At 43.2% G+C, this 19,231-nt stretch overlaps 1 protein-coding gene across 1 annotated transcript in view; it reads left to right on the plus strand.

Moving 5' to 3' along the window:
- Positions 1-19,231, plus strand: part of SLC7A10 (solute carrier family 7 member 10) — a 51,472-nt gene that overhangs the window by 16,057 nt on the left and 16,184 nt on the right. Inside the window, exon 2 of the mRNA XM_055000496.1 lies at positions 16,320-16,524. Coding sequence (XP_054856471.1) covers positions 16,320-16,524 — 205 coding nt within the window. The remainder of the gene's footprint in view (positions 1-16,319; positions 16,525-19,231) is intronic.

Here is a 19,231-nt window from a genome sequence, read left to right on the forward strand (position 1 = left end):
GAACTCATAAGGCCTGTGTGCACTCCCTCCAGGAGGCACGTGGCCAAAATGGGCGCACACACTCCCATATCACCAGAAAATGATGTCATTTCCAGCACAAAGTGGAAGTGACCCAGTGCAACCCGCCGCTTCTTTGGCAATGCAGGAGCGCTCAAAGTAAGTACCCGCTGACCCCCCCACTGCACGCCCATCCCTGTGACTGGTCCTCAAGGGACCTGGCAACACTGATTGATCAACACTTGCTAATAGGGTCATATATTTTCATGCTTAAATTGAAAGCTACAAAGTCTACCTTGCAGAACTCTCCTTTCAGAGCAGCTCACCTTTGTTGCAGATGTCCAGGTGGAAGGTGAAAACTTTATTCATTAGAGTGATGGTGTTTGTCCTGTAAATAAGTTTTTAAAGCTTCTCTATTTTAAATAAGCTCTTTTTTTTTTGCTGTTGCATGAATTAGTTACAGTTGTGCTGTGTTGTTATTTTTGTTAGAGCCGCCTTGAGGTTGAGAAGATGAGACAGACAATGTTTTAAATAAATTAAATAAATAACTAAAGGATGTGGTTGACCTGAAAAAGGTGCTGAAACGGGCAGCCAAAGTGATCAAGAAGCTGGGACACCTGCCCACCTTCAGAATACTAGAACTCAGGATGAAACGGAAAGAGAGTAAATTCAGGACAGACAAAAGGAAGGACTTCTTTATACACCAACGCACAATCCTGTTGTAGAATTCCCTTCCGCAAGATACAGAGATGTCGCTTTAAAATTTAGCCGGTGTGATGTGGTGGGTAGAGCATCGGACTAGAATCGGAGAGTCTCCCTTTCTAACACTGGGTGACTTCGAGCCAGTCACACGCTTTCTCTCTCAGCTTAACCTAACTCACAGGAAATTAACAAACCCTCTGAAGAGCAATCTTTGCTGGCTCTGTAGAGAGGTGAAATTGACAGACCCTTCAGCTCTCTCTTTAAAACTATGCTTCCAGCTAGCATTGTGTCTTGAGTGTTCTTGTGTAAGATATCTCATGTAGAGAGACACATGTGTAGGATCAAGTGAAAGATCTTACACTTGTTCTCCCATTGTGGCTACACATGCCTCGCTAGGGAGACAGAGTATATAAGAACATAAGACCACACAGAAAGTAAGTCACTTGAGTGTCCCCATGTAGGATGTCTTGTGTAGAGAGACTCTCAGAGGCACCTGATAAATTTTAATCAAGTGAAATGAGCAGGTATGGGTGGCTGGTTTGTTTTCATTTTGCAGGCCCAAAGTGCAGCCTCCCGCACTGCCATGCAGGTGGCTTTGTGACTGGAACCCAAATGGCTCCATTGCTTGAGCATTGGCGACCAGGCACTTCTGCCTGGGCTGGCTGTGTGAAGCTGCACTTCTCTAATGAAATGCAAGCCACATCCCTGAACACTGGCAAGACCTAAGGAGCAGGATGTCAGAAACAGAAGAATGCAAGAGGAGTCAGAGGAAGTTAAAATCAGAACAGACACGCTTGAAATGGAGCAATGAATAGGGCGAGCAGATACAAAAGGAGGCAGGGTCTTTCACCTTTCATAGTCAGTGAAGGACAGGGGTGAGCAGAGAGTAGGCCGGATCTAATTGCTGTGGCACCTACCTGCTGGGCTTCTTCCAAAGAATCCTTGACTGGCTGGACCTTTGTCTGATCTGGGAACACACTTCCTATGCTTTTAAAGAACAGGCGGCCCCCGGGATCACTCAGCGCAGGTTAGATATGCCTTTGACTATTAAGAGTTCCTGATTATTCATGCTTGCTCTGTGGATTTAAAACATGCCAGTGAATCACACAAAAATATAAGTTTGTCTACCCCTGGTATATAAGAAGGAAGTGTCAGCAAGTACAGCATGCCATAGAGATGTAAGAAGCATGACTTCTTCTAAGGAATCGACCAGGGCAGAAAGCCTGTCCTCCTTTATCTCCATTTACCCTAGGGTTCTCAGCACCAGGTTGGGAAATTCCTGGAGATTTGGGGGGGTGGAACCTGGAGAAAGCAGGGTTTGGGGAGGGGAGGGTCTTCAGTCCACCCATACAGTCCACCCTCCGCCATACAGTCCACCCTCCGAAACAGCCATTTTCTCCAGGGGAACTGATCTCTGTGATGGTTGTTGTGGGTTTTCCGGGCTGTATTGCCGTGGTCTTGGCATTGTGGTTCCTGACGTTTTGCCAGCAGCTATGGCTGGCATCTTCAGAGGTGTAGCACCAAAAGATAGAGATCTCTCGGTGTCACTGTGTGGAAAAGATGTTGGCAGGTCATTTATATCTACTCAGGAGGGGTGGGGTTGAGCTGAGTCATCCTGTAAGAGTTTCCCAGGGTGTGGAATGCTAATGGCGGGAGGCTTCACTGTATCCTGAGGAGGACTGTATCTCTGAAGATGCCAGCCACAGCTGCTGGCGAAACGTCAGGAACTACAATGCCAAGACCACGGCAATACAGCCCGGAAAACCCACAACAACCATTGTTCTCTGGCCGTGAAAGCCTTTGACAATACATTGATCTCTGTGACCTGGAGACCAGGGCTGAATCCACACACCCGCGGAGCGTCCCGGCGTTGCGCTAAATGTTCGCTAAACACCTGGAAGTGTAGCGTCTTTCTAGCGCGATTTCTGTATCGCGCTAGAAAGATGCTACACTTCTGGGTGTTTAGTGAACATTCAGCGCAACGCCGGGATGCTCCGCGGGTGTGTGGATTCAGCCTAGTTGTAATTCTGGGGGATCTCCAGCCACCACCTAGAGGTTGGTAGTTTGCCAGCATCCTAGCACTGAATTGAGATGCAGAGATTCGTTAAATCTGGAGACTCTTGCATCAGCTTGACAAAACCATAGTTTCAGCAGCCCCTTTTTGTCCTGTGCTGTGCATGCAAGATGACAGGCCCTGGACCAAGTATGTGGAACCCCTGCTGTTTGCAAGGCTGGCACAAGGGGTTTGGGTGCTCTTGGCAAATTATGACTTTGGAGCCCCCTCCCATCAATAGTACTGAATGGGGGGGGTACCAAATTTAGAGTTGTGGAGCAGCCACACCAGGGTGAGTTGTGCCTGGCATGCTGCCTGGGTGAGTCATTCCTGGTTAGGGGAAGGTGGCATACTACTCATCTGTGTCACAGCCTGCCATGTGTAAACTGGCAGCATGCTTCTCAGGTGTGTCACATTCAGCCAGGAGAAGGTAGCGCACTCCCTGCCTGTTTTGTGCCCAGCCTTGGGAAAGTGGCGTGCTGTCCCGATAGGGTTGCCAGGTCCCTTGAGTCCCCTGGCGGGGGATTGGGAGCCTGGCACTTATCCGCTGAAGTTTTCTGTGTATCTTCTCGCACATGCACTCCCAGCATGCAAGGAAAAAGCAGACATAGAATCTGGAGAACTTGTTCCAAATGTAGCATAAGTTTTCGAGATAGCTTATGCTTCCAGTTTGAACCTGGATCTCCCAAGCCCTAACATTCTAGCCACTACATCACCCCGGTTATTTATTTTATTATAACACTTGGCATGCAAAAATCCTGGTTCATTTAATGTAAGTTTAGATCTTGCAACATTGGAAAGGTATGGGAGAAAATGTGCAGAATTAGCATCCCCCACGGATTTGTTTCAGCCATCCCCCCCACTCCCACACACACACTCTAAATAAAATCATATTTCCAGAATCATTAGCTGTTTTTATTTTCCTAAATACATTTCTCCTCCAAAGCCAACTCGGTAGCAGGTTAAAGAATTAATGTTTTGTCCGTATCATAAGTAATCTAATTTTAAGTTTGAAATAGTGTAATCCGATTAGAAATTCCTACCCCAGCAAAACCCGGGAGGAATGCTGGGATTATATACCTCGAGGCTGCAAGCCAGGCTCTGTCTTCCCCAAGTAGATGAGCTGTTTTACTCATACAAGCAACTTGTGCAAGGAAAAGGCAGACATAGAATCTGGAGAACTTGTTCCAAATATAGCATAAACTTTCGAGAATCACAGTTCTCTTCGTCAGATGCGAACGCATCTGATGAAGAGAACCGTGATTCTCGAAAGCTTATGCTACAGTAAAGTTGGTTAGTCTTAAAGGTGCTATTGGACTCTTCGATTTTACTACTACAAACTAACACGGCTAACTCCTCTGGATCTATGTTCCAAATGTGGAGAGCTGTTTCTGGAATTATTAATAATTGACTCAGTAAGACTGTGTTTGGTTTTGAAAAATCAGAAAACTCTCTTTATCCAAGACCCATCAGTCAGAATCATAGAATTAGAAATCTGCCTTCCAAAAAAGGCAAGGAAAAAGGTGCCAGTGTGAGTGGGACTGATCTTTCCTTTATATCTCCGCAAGAAAAAGGGGCTAATCTAGAGAGTTGTATTATTTAAAATGAAAACTAGGAGTTCAGTTAAATTAATAGATCATGGCAATAGATTATTACAACATTATTGTGCTATAGTGATCCAACAATTGCTGGTTTTTAAAGAAGCTCCTGAAAAATCCTCAGGTGGGGGGGTGGCCATGAAGGGCTGAGGCAAAGAAAAAAGCATCAATGAGGGTAGGGCCATCAAAATGCACACTTTTCCATCCTTAGTGCATGGAAAGATGCTTTGGCTGGAGAGATCATATCAAACAAGGTTTGGGAAAGATCACAGCAAAGCAAGGGAGAACCCAGAAAATGTCGTGTGGATGTCAAACCAGAAAAAAACTCAGTGTGGAAGAAGCCAGGATTGGAGATGGGTGGAATCTAACTCGAGAAGAAAGTATGCCATCCATTACGCAGACTGTACAGGACCACTATAGGTCTACTATATCTCTGTGTTATAAGTATAAAACAGGAACCTTTCAATTGAAGGACAATACAACTGAAATGTAATTTTTTAAATTATTTCTTCTGTTTTCTGTTAACCAAACACAAGTTCAAAAGGTTAATTAAACCAACAGATGCTAAGGGTTAAGATAAAGGTAGTCCCTTGTGCAAGCATCGAGTCATTACGACCCATGGGGGGATGTTGCGTCACGACATTTTCTTGGCAGACTTTTTACGGGGTGGTTTGCCATTGCCTTCCCTAGTAATCTACACTTTACCCCCAGAAACTGGGTACTCATTTTACCGACCTCAGAAGGATGGAAGGCTGAGTCAACCTTGAGCCGGCTACTTGAACCTGGCTTCCGCCAGGATTGAATTCAGGTTGTGAGCAGAGCTTGGGTTGCAGTACTGCAGCTTACCACTCTGCACCATGGGGCTCTAATGAGACCCCAAATTAATAATAATTGGTTAAGCCTGAGTCCTAACCTGGATGGGCCAGGCTAGACTAATCTTGGAAGCTAAGGATCAGAGCTGGTTAGTACTTGGATGGGAGACTGTCAAGGAAGCCCAGGGTTTCTACACAGAGGCAGACAATGGCAAACTACCTCTATCACCCTCTTGTCTTGAAAACCCTAGAGGAGTGCCGTAAGTCACCTGCAGCTTGGTAACGCTTTACACACACACATGTAAGCTGAGCCCACTCTTTAAAACACCCAGTTAGACATACTCGAGAACACAGTTTTTCTCTATCTAGATTTTAAATATTTTTTTAATTTGTAAAGGCCTGTGGCCATATCCAATAAACTTATTACCTACCATCTATCTAGATAGCGGGGTTGTTTCTCCCTCTGCTTACCAGCTCTTGTTGCCGCTACAAGAGGAAACATTTTATCTTACGCCACAGGTAATTATCCCTTCTCAGTGAGACCCTCAGGCCCAGTTGCAAAGCAGACACATTTGTTACACAAGTCTTGCTTTGTTGCTGTTTGGTCCCTCGGGAAATCTGTATCTTTCTCAACTTTAATGAGTCTACGGGCACAATCCTGCCAAAGTAATGCACATGTCAAGACTGCAATCTTATGCATGCTTACTTGTGATTCTCGAAAGCTTATGCTACAATAAAGTTGCTTAGTCTTAAAGGTGCTAATGAACTCTTTTTGATTTTGCTACTACAGACTAACACTGCTAACTCCTCTGGATCTACTTGGGAGCAGGCTCCATTGAACACACTGGGAACTTATTTCTGAATAAACATGTACATGATCCTATTGGTTAAGAATGGAAATTCAAACACTTGCGTTGGGCTCAGAAGTACTTTAAATGCCCTTTTTCACAGTGCAGATCTTAAATAAAGTTACTCCAGTCTACATCAATTGATTTCATTGGTTTTAGACTGGAGTAATTCTGTATAAGATTGCACTGAGAATTACAGATGTAATTCCCAGGACAGTTTCCAGAGGCAGGGGGGCTATTCATCACTTTGTCACAAAACTCGCCACGTCATCACAGTGCTCTAGCAATCTCACAAAACTCTATGGTTTTACCACAAGGCCACTTCCACCACATTTCTCTTCCAATTCTGCACTGGGCAGCAGTGAGAAGCTGGGGCCCAGGTGTTCCTCCACTGTAGCAGGAGACCTGGTGGTAACTCTATGCCCAAAAGCTAGGGTGAGGTAGGGTTGACAGCTCCAAGTTGGAAAATTCCTGCAGATTTTTGGGAGGAGGGGTAAAGCCTGGAGAAGGCAGGGTTTGGGGAGGAAAAGGACCTCGGCATGGTATAATTCCATAGAGTCCACCCCCCAAAGCAGCTGTTTTCTCCAGGGGAACTGATCTCTGTGGCCTGGAGATCAATTGTAATTCAGGGAGATCTCCAGCCATCACCTAGAGACTGGCAACCCTTGGGTGAGGGCTGGGTGTGGTGCCCCGTCTCCAAAGTGGGCTTCCTCCTGAGGGGTAGGTGTTTTCTGTGTGGAAAAGATACGTACTAGGGCAAGAGACCTTTTCTTCACTCAACGCACCCCTTCCACTTAATAATAATTAATAACCTTGTGCTTATGTACCACTCTTCTGGACAGATTAGTGCCACACTCAGAGTGGTTTACAAAGTCAGGGTTATTATTATCTCCTGTGAGGTAGGTGGGGCCGAGAGAGCTCTGAGAGAGCTGTGACTGACTCAAGGTCACCCAGCTGGCTTCAAGTGGAGGAGAGGGGAATCAAATCTGGTTCTCCAGATTACAGTCCTGCTGCTCTTAACCACTACACCAAACTGGCTTAACTGAGTGTGTGCATGCTTAAGTCACCTTCTCCAAGCTCTCATTCAAGAACAAAGCTATTATGGAGCTATGTCCTGTTAACCTCCATGGAAGAAGGATCTGCAGTTATTAAGGAACCTGAACATGCTTTGGTCAAAGGCCTTGACTCCCGTCATACGTCTCTTTAGGCCAAATGGCTCGTAGTACTTGGACTACAACCTCACAATATTGTCTTTGCTGAACTCCACAGCTGAAATCTTTGGAGACAACCTTGGGGCCTCTCTCTCTACCTACCTAACCTACCTCATAAGATGGTTGTGAAAGTAAAGTAAGGAAGAGAGAACCATATATAGTGCTTCAATCTCCTTGAGAAAGAGCAGAACAAAATACACTGGGTAAATATTGCCATTCTTTAGGATTCAAAGCCCCTGACCCTTTTCCAGATCTTTAGCAGAGATTCTTTTGGACTGTTGATATATTGTGAAGCAAATTCCCCCAATACATCTTTAACCCAAAGAATGAACATTCTCTTGGCTTTTTTTTAATCAGTGGAGAGATATTTTTTCAGAGTAACAATCCAGCAAACATAGAAGGAATAGAATTTTAAACAATGTGTAACAGTGAGGGGAGGGGTCAGGACAGGAGCTTGGACTGCAATTCTTGATACAAGAATAGGAGTGTTTACAATTGTGTTCCTATTTTTATTTGTAAAAGCATTGGAAAGTATGTTATCGTATGTGACAGGGACTTCAGTGGTTGCCTGAATGCATTTGTATGACTAGAAATTCTGGAGCAGATCTCCTAATGCCCTCTTAACTTTGGCACTGCCACAGGGTCATGTTTTCACATGAATGAACGGCTCTTGAACGATTTGGGGCTGAAATTTCTCAAAGTTATTAGGAACAAAAAGGCTTTTCTTTAGCATCAAGCATGCTTAGATACTGCAGTTGCCTTTTTTTACCCATGATTCAGAGAATATTGACGTATTTAAGACAAGAACTAATATTGATTTATCACAGGCTTTTATTAAAATTAATTTCTTCAATATTTCATTTTATGCCCAGTCACATTAAGGCTATTAAGCAGAGAGGCGTGGACTTATCTTATGACTGGTTTGTTGTCGGTATGTTTTGAAGAGATTACAAAAATGGAGATTGTTGAACAGTTTACCTCGTGTCTCTGGGTGACAGATTACATTTTTTATGGTGACTGAAGAGGGCAGTCTTGGAGCGGCGGGATCAGGCGCAACTACACCTGTAACCTTTATAGAATGGTAAATCTTAACTGGAGAAAACTGCTGCTTTGCAGGGCTGACTGTACTGTATTATATCCTCCTGAGGTCCACCCTTCTCCCAAACCCACCCTTTCTAGACTGTGGTGGAAAGTGCCATCAAGTCATAGCTGAGGCTTTCAAGGCAAGAGACTAACAGAGGTGGTTTGCCATTGTCTGCCTCTGCAACCCTAATCTGTTTTGGAGGTCTCTCATCCAATTACTAACAAAGGCCGACCCTGCTTAGCTTTCGAGATCTGACAAGATCGAGCTTGTTTAGGCTATCCAGGTCAGGGGCCTTTCCCCAGGTCCACCCCCAAATCTCCATGAATTTTCCATTCTGTGGCTGGCAATCATAGCCAAAGGTCGAGGGATAGAAATGTCCATAGCCTCAATTTATGCGAATTACAGAACCCAGTCCAGATTACTTTTCAGAATATCAGTGAGATCGTGGCCAAATGCTGTATACTTGCTGCATCTTAACCTCTGAAATCAGCCATTTAATATTCATTTCAGCTATTTATGGTCCGTTGCATAACCAACATCCATATTTTATGTTTTAATGTTAGCATATTAACATTAAAATCCAGGTAGCCATCCTACAGGGCTGGAATTCCTGGGTGCCAGAATTAAACATATAGAGAACAACAGCAGACCTCTGTAAATTACCATAGAATTACAAAAAAAATGACAACATTCTTAGCAGTAGGACCAATATCAAGCTTATAAGAATATGGGGTTTTTTCCCCATTGTGCCTTTTTCTGTCACAGAGACATCTTGGGAATTATAATACATGGAACAGATTAAAATCTGCAAATAGTGAGTGAGTGAGTGAGTGAGTGAGTGAGTGAGTGAGTGAGTGAGTGAGTGAGTGAGTGAGTGAGTGAGTGAGTGAGTGAGTGAGTGAGTGAGTGAGTGAGTGTGAGAGCAAGAGCGAGAGCGAGAGAGAGAGTAAAAATACAAGGAAATAGTCTTAACATCAGGGATGCTGTTCTATTTCTTGAGATTTTTTAACTCCCTCTGGAGTATATCGACTCATACCTAAAATCACTTTTTCATGCTTTGCTGATTTTGCATTTTATCATTTATGGTGGACTTGTAATAAAGCCAAAAAATTCTGGAAAGACTAATATACAAATGAAACAAGAGACTTTCTTGTTGGGTTTAATGGACAAACAGAAGCTATTCATGGTTGCTTTTTTTATATATGGCAACCACTGCGAGAATGTTATATGCTCAAAAATGGAAATGTACAATACTACCTACAAAACAGAAGAATGGCTGTAGAAGATGATAGACTATGGTTAAACTTACATCTCTGATTAGGGAAAGTCACTGGACAAATATATTGTTTCCTGGAAACCCCTTACTGATTTTTTTCAGGAACGAGAAAGAAATCAATTGATGATTTGTGAGTTTGAAGACTGTTGAAGAAATATGTTCTAGAGGAAAAGGAGAGGTAGTCACTTAGGGTTAACTAGAGTTAAGCTATATTATTGAATACGTACACATCTTTTCACAGAGAAAATTGGTACTTATTCCTAGTTTCTATTGTTTTTTTCTTTTCTCTTTATTATTTTCTCCTTGATGCCTTTTATTAATCTGGAAAAACTTTTCAATAAAACTCTTTTTTTAAAAAAAAGTATGTTTGTGTCAGTTCTGAAAAATTCCTATGCCCTGTTTCCTGGGAGGAAGATGAAAAGGAGAATTTGGCTAACACATAAGCAACATTACTATTAAAGATTCATTTATGGAGCTGGTTTTCATTCAAGGCCACCAGATGGAGACGAAGGCCCATATATCTATTTGTTTCATGCTTGAAATCTCCCCTCCATGTTTCCATTACTATTCTGATCTAATCATCCTTTGTTCTTATCTAGAACTTAAGTTGTGTGTGCGTGTGCGTGTGTGTGTGTGTGTGTGTGCTGTCAAGTCGCCTCCAACCTATGGCAACCCGATGTCGCCTCCAACCTATGGCAACCTCCAAAACATCCTATCATTAACAGACTTGCTCAGATCCTGGAAACTGGAAGATGTGGCTTCAAGCCATCTCGTTTTAGGTCTTCCTCTTTTCCTTCTGCCTTCGTCTTTTCCTAGCATTATTGACTTCTCCAGAGAATCTTGTCTTCTCATGATGTACGATAGCCTCAGTTTTGTCATTTTAGCTTGTAGGGATAATTCAGGCTTGATTTGAACTAGTACCCATTTATTTGCCTTTTTTGCCATCCATGTTAACTGCAATCTCTCCTCCAGCACCACGTTTCAGATGAACTTAAATTACAGGTCAACAAATGAAGCCCTCAAGGCAAAATCTGCCTCCTTGATTGATTCTAGGTTGGGAGGAGGAAATAGTAACTGGGCTGACACCAGACAGCTAGATATACAGGGCCATCTAGAACATTTATATCTCATGAAACCAGAGGCATTCTGGTTGGGATTAATGGACAAACAGAAGCTACTATATTCTCTTTGTATATGACAATAGCAGCGAGACTGTTATATGTTGAAAAATGGAAAGTCACTCACAACATTACCTACAACAGAGGAATGGCTGGAGAAGATGATGGAGTATGCTGAGATGGCCAATCTTACATCTTTGATTAGGGAAAAGTCATTGGATAAATATATTGTTACCTGTAAACCCCTTAAAGACATTTTGTGGGATACAGAGAGAAATGAACTGATGGTTTGTGCTTTTGAAGATTAGAATGTGGGGGGAAAGGATTTAGAGGGAAAGGAGAAGTAGTCATTTAGGGTAAATTTGGAGTTAAACTAGACTATTGATTGTAAAGGCAAATTTGGAATTAGATAATAGGTAATACTTATATATCTTTTCACAGAGAAAATTGGTACATATTCCTAATTTCTTTTTCTTTTCTTTTAGCTGTGTTTTCCCTTGTTCCTTTCTTTATTAATTTGTTTTAAAAAATTCAGTAACAAATAATAAAAAATAGAACATTTATATCTCTCCCTTCCTCTAAGAAACTCAGAGCGCCAGACAGATTTTCCCAACTTTATTTTTACCTCACAGCAACCCTACGAGGTAGTTTAGGCTGAGGGGAGAGTGTTTCCTTCCATAACGGCTGTTTCACCAAGCTTAAAATATTTTTACGCTTTGTTTTTTCTATGTAATATTAAAAAGAAAAGCCATATCGGAATGATCACTGGCCCGTACAACTCTGCATACTGTCAATTATGTTTGGATTTTTAAAAAAATTAGCTTATAAAATGCAGTGCTTTTATACTGGGTATGCAGCACATGTTCAGCCATCTGCAGACGTTGTGGAGAAGGACTTCCCTGCTTCTCCCTTCTGTCCTGGTACAGTCTACTGAGCTTCCTAGGGCTGCTAACTCTAACTTGGGAAATTCCTGGAGATTTGGGGTGGTGCCTGGGGAAACTGAAGTTTGGGGACGGGAAGGAGCTTAGCGGGGATGTGCTACCATGCCATCTGTTCTTCAAAGCTGCAAATTCCTCCAGGGGAACTGATCTCTGTAGCCAGGAGAGATCAGTTGTAATTCTGGGGAAGCTTCAAGCCTCTGGAGATTGGCAAGCTCAAAGCTGCCCCCCCCCAATTTTTGCTCTGGAAATCAGGGGACATAGGAACAGCAAAGGAACGAAATGGGGGTCTACACGGGGAGTAGGCTTATCAGGTCTACCACTATGGCAGGAGGCCTCCAGTTGCCCTCCTTTGTCCCCACCGCCATTTGGCAGGGAGAAAATGGAGGAGAGTCATCATGAAATGATGTTAATGCTCCCATTCCCTCTTCCCTCCCTCTCCTGCACATGGCCAGTCAATGGGAAGCAGAAATCGGCAGAAATCACCCTCTTCTGAAAATGGTAGCGTCATTTTGTTGAAGAAAGTGCATGGTTGGATACATGCCACTGCTTTTCCATTCAGTACAAGTTGGGAGCCTGGAACAGGCTTGCCAGTTTCTCACCGGGGGGGGGGGGGCACGGAATGCCTCGCCCCTGGCTTCTAGTTCCCCCTGCAACTCATGCAAGGGGCAGGAGAAAAATAATGTAAAAAACCCCACTGTTGGTCAACTGCATGACATCACTTCTGGGCAAAACCTGGAAGTGATGTCAGTCCACTCTAGGAATTGCCCATGATGTCTGGCAATTCATAGAGAGGCATAATGTCACTTCCAGGTTTTCCCTGGAAGTGACATCACACTGTTATAGCTTACTTCAGTTTCCAGGACTGTGTTTTATGGCAGTTTTACAGCACTGACAGTCAGTAAGAGGCAAGCTACTTTCAGTCATAGCCAGTTTACTGTTTTCATAGAGAGGACATAGGGTTGCCAGGTCTCCATGGAAGCAAAGAGGGGACTCAGCACTTACCTTTTTTCTTCTATGTGTGTGCGATCCTGGTGCGGTGCAATGACATCACTCATGGGAGTGACATCATTGCACCATACCTGGAGTGCACCTGGGAGGTCTGTTCCCTTGCTTCCCCCCACTTCCCACCAGCCAGGTAAGTGGTGGCAGGGGACAGAAGCAGGGGACAGAGGCTGGGAGCATGGATCCCTCACCCACACCGGGGAATCTGGCAGCCCTATAGGAGGAGCTTGGCCCAAAAGGGGCACAGCTGAAGTAAATTTTTGTTTGTTTGTTTTCCCAGTCTGAGTTGGTACTATCTTCCAGAGAGTTTTTGCTCTTAGGTACCTCCATTTTTGGCATAACCAATGACAAGAAGCCTCTGACCTCCGTATCCCTGCATTTGCAGAAAACCATTGCTTGGCCCGGGAGGTCTTTTCACCACCTCCCCATTTCTCCTTATGTAACCTGCAACACATGAAAGGAAGTCACTCGATCTGTCGGGACATCACTTGTTGTTTAGAATCCAGCCTATTAGCATAGCTGTTCTCCTTCCAGGCTCTGAAATGTCAGGTTTTCTCCAACTAGTTTAGCATTCCAGCCAGGGTTACTGTCTTCCTTTGAGAAGGTTCTTCTGAATATTAATTAGACTTTCCCTGTCCAGGTCTAAAAATCTTAGCCAGAAAGCTACTCGGCTGCAAGATTAAAGTTCTTAAGGCCTCTTTATAATGCCATATCTCTTAGTTGTTCTGAGAAAATTCTCCGTTTGCAAACATAATCTCTTTCTAACTTGAAACACTCACAAATACAGTTCCTTGCATCATGTATCTTTGTTGACTATAGATCAGGCGGTAAATAAATTGTTCTGGAGTTATCAGAGCCCATCTTTGGGGGAGCCCCACATGCTTTGGTGCTGTTTGGCACTTCAATACACAACGAGAAGTCCTGGAAATAAGGCCCATATGAGAAAAGAAAGTACTGCATTGCATGGCATTTGCAAATCTTTTCCTGAGCAGATGGCATCACCAGAATGTCGCCTTGTTCTCTTTCTGCAGCCAGCCGGTCATCTATTTATTTTTACTTCATTTATACCCCACTTCCCCCGCCCCCCAATGGAAACCAAGGTGGCATACAACATTCTCGCCTCTTCCATTTTATCCTCACAGCAACCTGTAAGGTGAGTCAGGTTGAGAGTATGTGACTGGCCATGGTAACCAGGCAAACTTCCATGGCAGAGCAGGGATTTGAACCGTGGGTTTCCGGATCCTAATCTAACACTCTGGCCTCTATACCACACTAGCTAGCCATTTTCCCTGACCCGCTTTAGCATGAAGCAAGACAGCAATTCAACATCACAAACAGCCCTAGACAAATAAATATAGAACAGACCTAGAGGTCTTTCCACACTTTGAAAGGCTTTTTAAAGACATCCACTAAAGAGATGCATGGGAGAAGCTCAGAGCAATTTCAATGCCCTTCTCTAGGATTACGCTCTGATTGACTCTTATAGTAACAGCCTAAGCAGGTCTGCTCAGAATCCAATTCAGTGGGGCTTACTCCCAAGAAAATGTTCTTAGGATGGCATTCTTAATCTTCTGTTGGTCTTAAGATCCATATGAAAAAGTCTTTCCCGCCCATTCCCATTCTTTCTCTCCAATTTAGTGAGTATTGGAAATGTTGATTGGGGTAGGCGAAGTTGGAGAGGGCATTTCAAAATTGTTATCATTTCTTGATGTACGAGTGGAATTTTTATCTTCTGCTAAATACAATAAAATATAATTGTTTAAAATTTGGAAGGCACACTGTCTCCATTCTTCTTGTCCACTTTGCAAAAGGTTTACGTCAATGTTGGGCTGGTTCGCACATGAATGTTTGTTACTTATTGATTTCAGGGGCCCTGCTTTGGGTTTCCCCACTTTCATAAACCAAGGAGGTGGCAACCAAGGACGGGGCCTTCTCAGTGGTGGCCCCCCCAGTTACGGCATACTTCCCTAGGATCATTCCATGGCATTTATTTTGACAACGTTTAGGTGCTAAGTGAAGAGAATTTTATTCTCCCCACCTTGTAATAGATGGTGTGCATTTTTCCCTAATGTATCCCGCTCCTTTTTTCATTGTTTTAATACTAAGTTTCCTGTTCCATTGAGGTTTTATTGTTGCAATACTTTAATTCAGGGTTTTTCTTAATCCCATCGATCAGCATTGATGCTAGAGTTAAGGGGTTAACTCCCCTCCAACCAACTCCCAGCATCACGGCCAGAGTGGGGTCGGGGTGGGGGTAAGGTAACATTTCTTTTTAAAGATTAAATTACATATTTGGAGATCTGACCGGAGATCCGAAACATGTGTGGTTTTGCCCTGAGAAAATAGTTGAAAGAATCCCTGCACATCAAAAAGTAGCATATAAATTAATAATTATCATGTTAGCCAGACATGAGGCTGCCTTTGAAGATAGTCCAGAAGTGGCAGCTGGTCCAAAATGCCACAGGGAACCTGCTGGTGGCTGTACGCCAGTGTGGTGTTTTATTGAGTGTGGCTGACCCGGATCTGGGAGACTTGAATTCAAATGCCCATTCAGTCATGAAACTCACTAGAGGACCTTGGATCAGCCAGTCTCTCTTAGCCTAACCTACCCCGCAGGACTGGTGTGAGGATAAAATGGGAGGGCATGTGCCATATATGCTGCCCTGAGGTCGCTGGAGAATGGCTGAGGTAAAAATAAATAGAGGCTATGTAGGGGGTATATATTTACTGTTCAAAGAAGTCTAAGTGAAATCCTGATTCACATCAGGTCAAAGGGCAGGTTATTGCCTTTTTGATACCCTAAACCGTCTAGGAGCAAAGTACTTAAAGGGCTCCCAGCTCCCATATGAGTTTTCCTGTGAGGTAAGTTGTGAAGGCCCTGCTGATGATGTCTCTGCACCTAGGGTTACCAGCCTCCAGGTAGTGGCTGGAGATCTCCTGGAATTACAACTGGTCTCCAGGCCACAGAGATCTATTCACCTGGAGAAAATGGCTACTTTGGGGGTGGACTGTATGGAATTATGCCATGCCAAGGTCCTTTCCCTCCCCAAACCCCACTTTCTCCAGGTTTCTCCAGGTTTCACCTCCCAGATCTCCAGGAATTTCCCAACTTGAAGCTGGCAACCCTATCTGCACCAGCTCAGGTAAGTAATTGGATATGAGGAAGAGGTCCTTATCTCTTGCAGCATCTTGTCTTTGGAACACCTTCCCACAAGCATTTGCTGATGGCGAGCCTGTTAAGTTTTCAGTACCAGGTAAACACTTAGCTTTTTGCTCAGGTGTAAAATAATAGCTTTTTGCTCTGAGTGTGTTTTTGTCCAGCTACTCAATTTTTGTCTTTTACATAAATCTTGTTTCCTATTGATTATGCTGACTCTAAACCTTGTTTTGGTTTTATTAGGATCTGGGTTTTTTATTGATTTATGCCCCCAGTGTTTTTGTTTTAAATCTCTCTGTTATGTTGGTAACTGGCCTTCATTAATTGCTACTGCAGCGCTGATATTTTAGTTGTCTTGAGATGTAAGTCATGGGTTTTGTGGATGTATTTATTGGTATTTGTGGGATTTAGTATTTGCTGTCTCAGGAAATCAGTTAATTAATAGTACAGGGTATACGGATCATAAATAGAGTCATTCTATGATGTATTGTTTACCCTTTCCTCCCACTTTTCTTTCTAGGTAATATCATCGGCTCAGGCATCTTCATTTCACCCAAAGGAGTATTAGAGCACACCGGGTCAGTAGGGCTCGCTCTCGTCATCTGGGTGCTTGGAGGAGGAATCTCAGCTCTCGGGTCACTTTGCTATGCCGAGTTAGGAGTTACCATCCCTAAATCAGGAGGAGATTATTCCTACGTCACTGAGATTTTTGGTGGATTAGCTGGGTAAGCAGCATCTCATCAGAGCCATGCTTGGCATTTGATATCGTGCTTTTGAGTGTTCAAATCAATTCATACACAATCTCTTGTTAAACCTTAAGTTAATCCTGTAAAACAGAACAGTATTTAATGTCTCCTCTTCCAGATGTGGGGATGAAAGCTGATTCCAGATTTCCCTTAGAGTTCATGGCAGAGGAGGATTTTTTTTAAATTGGGAACTTCTTGTACAAAGTGTTCATTCCACAGAAGAGCCATCACTGGGTGTCTCAATCATACTTTCAGATTAATAGTTAACGGGGCTGTGTGAGATTGTATTGTATTGTTGCTAGGAGGAAAGGGATAAAACATTTCCCTCAACCATTTTGCTCACAGAAATCCTCCCGCCCAAATCTTTTGTCAGGTGCAGCAAAGAAACAGGTACAATGTGGGGTACGTTCCACTTTCCCTGGCGTGACTAAGAGATTCAGAAGAACTAAATTTTTAACACTATTTATTTAGTAGCAATATTTATGAATAATAATAATAACAATAACAGTAATAACACATTGTAAAGAACATAAATAAAACAATAAAGATGGAAGGATTAATAAGAACACTGTCCCTTTTCACACTACTTACTTGCTTCCGAAACATCGCGAGATGTAGTGCAAAAAACGTGGAGGATAGCATCTTCTCGCTCGAGTTTTGCGCGATGTTGCGCAAAATTCTCACGAGAAGACGCTATCTTCCATGTTTTTTGCGCTACATTTTGCGATATTTTGGAAGCAAGTAAGTAGTGTGAAAAGGGCCAATATAATCCATGGTGTTTCAAGATGGACATACTTGGATTAGTGAGCATTTACGTAATCACATCATATAGAATTTGGGTAGCCTGTGAAATATATAAATAATTCTTGATTTGATTACCAGGATGGAATATTTCAAAAGCCTTTTGTGGATTTGCTGCTTAGATTATTCAATGAATTCAAAAAAGGGTAGGCACCTGTTCATGAAATTAGTTGTGTATGATGGACTGTAGATAATTTTGAGCTGGGAAAAGATTTTGTCCAAGAGATCCCAGATCTTAAGGTACCATTTTTAATCGAAAGTATTTGAATCTTTTCTCAGAAAGCTGCAACTGGGAATTTAACAGCCATGCAGAGCAATGAAATTAATCCCAATCTAATTTGGGGTATTGTTTTATGATCAAGCTTTTCCAATAAAACATTTTAAAAGGGATCTTATATCCTATAATGTTTTGTATCTAAATTAATACTATTCCCCAGTATAGTTAAAATTTTGGGACAATGCCACCAACAACGTGAATAATAACAACAACAACAACAACATTTGATTTATATACTGCTTTTCAGGACAATTTAACACCCACTCAGAGTGGTTTACAAAGTGTGTTATTATTATCCCCACAACAATCACCCTATGAGGTGGGTGGGACTGAGAGAACTCTGAAAGAGCTGTGACTGACCCAAGATCACCCAGCTGGCTTCAAGTGGAGGAGTGGAAATCAAACCCGGTTCTCCAGATTAGAGTCCTGCCACTCTTAACCACTACACCAAACTGGTGAAAAGGAACCAACACCACCACAGCTTTTCCTACACAAGTTAGGTAGTGCAATTTCACAAGTGTTAGGTACTATCATTTTATATGGCAATTCTTTAACATTCAAAAAGGAGGAATGAAGTGAAGACATATTCATTTCATATAGACCTGATGACATATCCAATACATATTTGCAGCCATTCTCTTTTTGCCATTTCAGAGTGTATGTGGGATGTTTATTCCAAACTACAGGGAGGACCATAGCAGCCCTGATAGCCCAGAATAGCCTTCTCTTATTAAAATGTAGACGCTAAGCAAGGTTGGAACTTGGATGGGAGACCACCAGGGGAGACTGAGGCTACTCTGCCGGGAAAGACAATGGCAAAACCTTGTGTTCATATCTTGCCTCATCATGGGGTCGGATGCGCCACGAGTAAGTTTTTACCTTTATGGGGAGGATCAGTTTAATGGAGGCAAATGGTGTGAAGGAAAAGTCTTAATCCCCTCCAGGGGGGCCCTCTAGGCCAAGACATCTAAGCAACTGCTTGGTGATGAAGCACAGTAAGGAAGGCCCTGACACATTTTGGGACTCAACCAGAGCCCAGCTGGCAACCTGGAAGGAAACAGTGGGAGTCACTGGCTTGTAGGGTTGCCAGCCTCCAGGTAGTGGCTAGAGATCTCCTGGAATTACAACTGGTCTCCAGACCACAGAGATCAGTTCACCTGGAGAAAATGGCTACTTTGGGGGGTGAACTCTATGGAATTATGTCATGCCAAGGTCCTTTCCCTCCCCAAATCCCTCTTTCTCCAGGTTTCTCCAGGTTTCACCCCCTAGATCTCCAGGAATTTTCCACCTTGGAGCTGGCAACCCTACTAGGTTGGTATGAGACAGCACCTCAAACCGGACCTGCCTGAGACTGCTTTTTAGCCTGAAAGAATCTGCTAGGAGATTCCATTGTGGATTTTCCATGTCATGTGACCTATGGTCCGTAGCTGTAACACTAACAAAGGTCATTTCCACACATCCTGACATTGCGCAGCACTCACTGAATAAGGATGTCTTCCTGGCGTGATTTCTAACGTCATCGCGCCACAATCCCGTTTTCATGACACGATGATGTCAGAAATTGCGCCATGAAGATGCCTTCATTCTGTGAGTGTCGCGTGACATTAG

The sequence above is a fragment of the Eublepharis macularius genome, chromosome 16, assembly GCF_028583425.1.
Source record: "Eublepharis macularius isolate TG4126 chromosome 16, MPM_Emac_v1.0, whole genome shotgun sequence".
Classification (NCBI taxonomy): Eukaryota; Metazoa; Chordata; class Lepidosauria; order Squamata; family Eublepharidae; genus Eublepharis; species Eublepharis macularius.